This window comes from Dendropsophus ebraccatus, chromosome 3, assembly GCF_027789765.1.
Source record: "Dendropsophus ebraccatus isolate aDenEbr1 chromosome 3, aDenEbr1.pat, whole genome shotgun sequence".
In the NCBI taxonomy this organism is placed as follows: domain Eukaryota; kingdom Metazoa; phylum Chordata; class Amphibia; order Anura; family Hylidae; genus Dendropsophus; species Dendropsophus ebraccatus.
This window is the reverse complement of record NC_091456.1, coordinates 104,985,719-104,992,494: the sequence shown is the minus strand read 5'-3', so window position 1 is coordinate 104,992,494 and position 6,776 is coordinate 104,985,719. Positions and strand designations below refer to the sequence as shown.

General features: G+C 38.6%; 1 protein-coding gene across 1 annotated transcript; it reads right to left on the bottom strand.

Moving 5' to 3' along the window:
• Positions 1 to 808: 808 nt before the first annotated feature.
• Positions 809 to 3,935, bottom strand: LOC138787260 (transcription factor JunD-like). The gene has a single exon (XM_069964475.1). The coding sequence runs from the start codon at positions 3,575 to 3,577 to the stop codon at positions 2,696 to 2,698; it is 882 nt and encodes a 293-aa protein (XP_069820576.1). The 5' UTR covers positions 3,578 to 3,935; the 3' UTR covers positions 809 to 2,695.
• Positions 3,936 to 6,776: the final 2,841 nt, after the last annotated feature.

Below are 6,776 nucleotides of genomic sequence, written 5' to 3'. Positions count from 1 at the left end.
ACCACACTATTTTTTTATTTTTTTTTGGGGGGGGGGGAGGAGATGTTATATATATACATATATATATATACATACATATATATATATATATATATATATATATATATATATATTTATTTATAAAATCTGAGGCAAGTGGAGGTACAGGAAAGGTTCATGGGAGGCTATGGGCGCTGCTCTACAGGTGCCTAGAAAATAAATCCTTTGTGTGGCATATACATGAAGCTTTAACCTGAATACAGATTTAGAGTACTGGATTGAGTACAAGTATGACTCACAAACTCTTTTACTAACAAACTTTATTACACAAAGCTAAGTTCTATACTTCACTGGAATGTACTGTAATATAAAATTCATACAGATATAACTACAGTTTGAAATAAAACCTACATACAAAACAACATGATTGTAAGATATATAAATTTACAATTTGTTTAAAAAGAAGCCTGAGCTTGATAATTAAAATATAACCACACAGCCAAACTTTCTGGGAATAAATGGGTCACATAGTTCAAAGATAGAACTTTTTTAGAGGTGTTAATAGATTATCATGGATTAAAGGGGTTACCCAGTGCTACAAAAACATGTCCACTTTCTTTCAGAGACAACACGACTCTTGTCTCCAATTCAGGTGTGGTTTGCAATTAAGCTCCATTCACTTCAATGGAACTGAGCAGCAAAACCCCACCCAAGCTGGAGACAAGAGTGGGGCTGTCTCTGGAAGAAAGTGGGCATGTTTTTGCAGCACTGGACAGGGGCACAGCTAGGATTCACGGGACCCCATAGCAAAAAAGTGCAAGGGCCCCACCCTCCCCTACGCACAACATATATATATATATAATTTTATATATATATATATATATATATATATATATATATATATATATATGTTCTGTGATGTGGCCAGAGGCAGAATCCTGCCTGCAGCCACAAAATTGACAGGCAGAGCAGAAAGCCAATGGCCGCTTGCTCTGTCAGTCTAGCTATATAAGGGCCCATTAGGAGCACCTATGGATATATACATAAGTGCAGAAGCAGACTACCTTCTGCTTAACCACTTATGTGTGTAAGTGACCCAATGTTCAAAAGACAAGGAAATCTTTGCTCTACTGCTGGTGCACTGATAACTCCTGACCTCTGCACACTGCAGCAGGCAGCGAGAACAGAGATCAGGGGTTATCAGTGCAGGGAAGCAAAGTTTTTTTGTCATCTGCCTGTTAACCCTTTTTTGTGTTGCAGCATGTAAGCAAACATTGGGTCACTTATACATTGCAGTACATAAGGGGTTAAGCAGAAGGACACAGGAGGCTCTTGTGTTCTTCCCCAGGCCCCCCTCCTGCAGGGCCCCATAACAACGGCCTACCCTGCCTCTATGGTAGCTACGCCACTGGCGCTGGATAACCCTTTTAAATCCCCTGCCCTAGATGAGTGGTTATTAGGGTATGATCACATCATATTTTTGTCCTAGGTCAGGCATTTACATCAGTATAACAAAAAGGGGATCTAGTTCAGATAACACCTCTGAATTCCTCTGTATAAGATCAGAGGCATACTACAGCACCATAGACTTCGGTTGTCAAATTATATGCCCGTACAAATTATAGGCCTGTATAGGCCGTACGAGTTTTAATACGGTAGTGTACACGAGCTTGCGGCTCTATTCAAAACAAAGGAGCCAGGGGACGATATGGAGATTGTCAGGGAGGTACGGAGGTCAGACCCCCCAACAATCTTTTGCTTGTCAAATTAAATATTTTTATATATTAATTAATTTAGCGAATGTGCCTCTTTTCCTCCTATTGTTGATAGCTCCTTGTCTAGGTTATTTACCACCACTCTGTTCTAAAAGAAGTTGTCTGGATGGTGTCCAGCATTCAGGATTTCCAGTACTACCATTATTTTCATTGTTTTACTCATATAATGGAGTAAAACTATAGAAAAAAAAGCTGATGTGAACCCAGTCTTTGCAGCATCTTTATTTACATTTGTTAGAAAATTAGATTGAAGCTATGTTTAAACATAGTATTTCTGTCAGTCTTTTTTAAACCAAAACCAGGAGTGAAAACACAGAAGCTGTGCAAATCGTTTCATTATAATTAGTTCCACTCCTGATTTTGGTTGAAAATATACTGACCAAAAAACTGACAGAAATACTATGTGTGAACATAGCCTTACTTTGATCATACCTGCTTCAGAATGCCATGCATTTATGTTAGAATACCATAAGTTACTTTGATCACACCTGCTTCAGAATGCCATACATTTATGTTAGAATACCACAAGTGATATAATGCCTCTGCTAAAACTCTAGAAACAATGCCTGTCATTTCACTTGTTTGGGGGCATTTAGCATAACTTATACACTAAGGTAAAACAATGCACCTTACCTAGAGCTGTGCAGAATACAGTAGAATACAGCATGCTGACTTCATAATACCAGTTTGGGATAAGGATCTAGTTAACTTTTTTTTTTTTTTTTTGCAATATTTATATTCTGAGCATTTTGTTTATTCTTATCAGCAAAAACAGCAAGGTAATCATAACCAAATATGATACAATGTTCCCACAAATAGGTTTGTGTATATGTAATAATAATAAATCACTGTCATTTAATATTTATGGATTGTCCTGTGCATCCTGTAATACAGTCAAGATAAAAAGGAATTTCAGCCTCACCTTGTAGACTTTAGTATGCTTAGACATGGTATGGCAAAAGGTGGCAGCCACTGTTGACATGGCTCATCACCTTCTGTTTAAGTTGTGCCACCTGCTTTCTTAGTACACTAGCAGTGGAAGCTAGATCCATATTCTGTGTTTTAAGGTTCCTAACTTTTTCTTCTAACCTTGAAATCCGTTCAAGTTTTCTTTTTCTGCATCTGGAAGCTGCTATTCTGTTTCTGAGTTTCTTTCTTTCTGCCTTGATTCTCTCCTGATTGTCCATGTTTATAGGTGATAATGGAGGGCTGTCTCCAAGACTAGTCACCTCTGGGACTATTTGAGATTCATCTTTTACTGCATGCAGTGCATGTGTAGGATAATTGCTCTGAAGTTTGATGTTGGTTGGAAAAGGAGGGTAAGAGACAGGATCTCCATTGTAGTTTGTTGTAGTGCCCACTTCTTCATTAACATAATTGTTAAGAGTGACAAAAACAGAGGTATGTGATGGTTCAGATGAATGAATGGTGTCACCAGTAGACCCAGAGCTAATTTTCATATTGTTGTTTAGGTGAGTTTGTTTATGTAGGTCCTCAAGTGAAATCCCAAATCCATGAGAAAATTCCTGCTCCACAATAGGTATCTTGGGGTACAGACAATAACTACCTGTAGGACTTGTAGTGGCCACACCGTTTGACTGGATAAGTCTCTCAAGATCAAGTGAGGCCAGGTTCATAAGGTCCATGTCAGTAGAGTTTATTAGTCCATTTCCCTCAAGATGGTGAGGCTTTATATGTGACAGCATTTCTTCACCTATGTTTATATTCATCTCCTTGTTCATCATCTTGTTTGCAGTAGAAGAATGTGGAAAGGAAACTGGATACACATTTAATAAATCATCATGGTAAAAAGACATTCCCATATCCACTGGCACAATGTGAAACAAATTAGGGCTAATATTTCCTTGTTAGAAAGCATAAAGAAGATGTCCAGCAATGCATGAGGTTTCAGGTATTCTTTACACGGGTCACTTGTGTCCATGAGGGATAGCGAGGCAAATTTTTCTTTCAAACTAAATGATCAATTCACAGTATTCCCTTAGCTTGGAATCCTCGGTGGTCCTTGCCTTTGACTGATGGCACTGTAAGTACGTTCTTTTCTGTAAGTCTTACTGCTAGTTCTCAGTTCTTTGTGGTTGGAAATGTATTCTCTGCCCACTTCCTTTTCTGCACTCTTATGCTGTCCTGAGCAATGCCACTGCCTTTCTCTTATATGCTTTTCCTAACACATGATGACACTTTTGTGTGCTGAGATTGGTTCTCTATGATGTTCTGTGATTCCTTGATTTGCATAGTTGTCAGGGTAACTTTCTGTATTCTGCAAACAGCGAAAGGCAGTATGGGCTGAGGTAATTTGTTAACCCATGGGGTGCTGTTAACTTCCACCAATGAGCAAGAGAACTAATGTCATATGATGGTTTATTTTTGTATTAAAGAGCTCACCTCAGCAGAAAGAACGTCATAGATATTTATAGATGTATGTGGTGTATTGAAAGTTTATTCAAGGCTTAGCTGTTCTTCTCTACCCAATAGAACAGTTAAAGAAGCTATCTTTAAAAAGTGTACATACAATGAAAGTTTTGCACAGGACAGATACAGTTTATTTGATTCTTCCCAATGTTAGTATTGATGCAGATGTAAAATCAGATACACTGTTAGATTTAAAGCCTGCTCATAACCCCTCACATCTACATAGCTGTTTAGGGCCTTGATTTTTGTAAATTATTTTAGCTTACATATATGTTAATGTTTTATAATGGAGAAATACATAAACAATTGGAATTTAATTTTTATTTAGTGGCAACATAATGCTATTTCTGAGCTTGGTGATACATGATAAGGCTGGGTTCACACTACGTATATTTCAGTCAGTATTGTGGTCCTCATATTGCAACCAAAACCAGGAGTGGATTAAAAACACAGAAAGGATATGTTCGCACAATATGGAAATTGAGTGGATGGCCACCATATAACAGTAAATAACTGCCATTATTTCAATATAACAGCCGTTGTTTTAAGATAACAGCAAATATTTGCCATTAAATGGCGGCCATCCACTCAATTTCAAAATTGTGTGAACAGATCCTTTCTGTGTTTTCAATCCACTCCTGGTTTTGGTTGCAATATGAGGACCACAATACTGACTGAAATATACGTAGTGTGAACCCAGCCTAAGTAAATGTTTTTAACTATTAAATAGTTTGTGTTTGAGTTACTACAAACAGGCCATTAGTACTGTGGGGCACATTTTAATCAGGCCACAGTGGGACACAGTAAGAGGCACATCGTAGGCCATGTCATTTTCAGAAGCACAGCATGGGGCAATTTTTGTGGTTACAGTGTGGGGCATAACTTCTAATCATGGACACAGGGAACTTTTTATTCAGGGGGCACTATATGTCACTGTTAGCCGCTGTTATTTTTAGGGATGCAGTGGATGAAGCTAATGTGCCGTAACCTGGGCTTGCTGGGTGTTGTTAGCAGTGGGCTAGGTGTAAGGGTACAGTATATGCACTTGTCACAGTGGCCAGAAGTGGTATGCCCACCCCCGGGACAGTAGCAGATTATAATAGGTTCGTTTCGGGCAGGGCCCTATGCTCCTGGGGGCTCATGGCCACCCAAACAGACTTATATTTCAGTGGTGTATTGTCTCCTGGCTACAGTTCTGACAACCAGTTCAGATTTTTACAGCCAAAGTCAGGAATGGATTTGAAAAGAGGAGACATCTCAGTCTTTCCTTTATAACCTGTTCTCTGTTTATATTCTGTTCCTGGCTTTGGTTGTAAAAATTTGTTATATAATCTGTTAGTGTAATAGGGCCCTAAGGGTGCCTTTACACAGACAGATTTATCTCACACATTTTTTTAAGCCAAAGCCAGGAATGGATTTGATAAGAGGAGAAATCTCAGTCTTTCCTTTATGAGTAGGGCTAAAAAAGTGGAAAGGGCACCATAGGGTGATAATGTAAACAACAGATTGTAGGTCGAACAAGTTGATAATAGAACTGCTCACCTGATGGTGTTGTGCTAAGAACACAACACCTGTATGCACAGTGAAGAGAGAGGTAGTAGCCGTAGCAGCCAGGCTCCAAGGGTAGATGCCGAGATCCCAGGCCAGGAGATCAGGGAATGGAGAATGGTAGATGAAGCGTCGGATCCTCGGGGTAGGCGGGGACCACAGGAGCCAGAATGACGGCGCTTCACGGCTTCAGGTTTAATGAAGCAAAACAATGAATTTTAATGGTCTCATAAGCAATGCATTTCGAGGCATAAATTGCCCCTTTGCCCCTTTATGACCTGTTTCCTGCCTTTGGCTGCAAAAAATCTGTCAGATAAATCTCTCTGTGTAAAGGCACCCTTAGTTATATTTATAAAGTCCCCTAATATCTTTAGTACAAATTCTTCTTCCCCTCCTCTTCTCCTCCCTATTCCCCATTTCTCTCTTGAGGTTTATATATTTCCTTAACTTTTACATTTTATGTATTTAGTTGTTTTTACTTAATTTTTATGTTTTTTTTTGGGGGGGGGGTTAAAAGCTAGTTGGCATTCCTTCTCTTTTCTTTGATGAGGTGGCTCTAAGCATTGGCTGGGATAAAAAAAAATATTATGTAAAACAAAAACAAAAAAGGAAAAAAGTAGCTTTTTTTGGAATCTTGTGGTGATTTTAATGTCTACATTGTAAATAATGAAAATAAAGGGAAAAAAAGCTAGGGTGGTTACAGGTAAGCTAGAAGTGGTTACCTGCAATCTGGTGGAGTTTATGGGCTTTCCGGGCTGGTTATGGGTTATCTGGGGTGGTTATGGGCAATCTGGAGTGGTTACGAGTAATCTGGGGTGGTTTACTGACAATCTGGATGTGTTTACAGGCAATCTGGAGGTGGTTACGGGCAATCTGAAGTGGTTATGGGTAATCTGAGTGTAAACTATTAGCCGCTATTAGAATAGTGCAATTACTATAATGAAAGTGTGTGTTTACATTTTTTGTATGTTTTTCACATATTCTTTATTATTTAACTTTTTTTTACTTTATTATTCTGATAAGTTGTATCACAGTGATCATAAT

Coding starts and splice junctions, on each gene's coding strand:
- LOC138787260 (XM_069964475.1), bottom strand. CDS start 3,577: ATGGGAATGTCTTTTTACCATGATGATTTATTAAATGTGTATCCAGTT.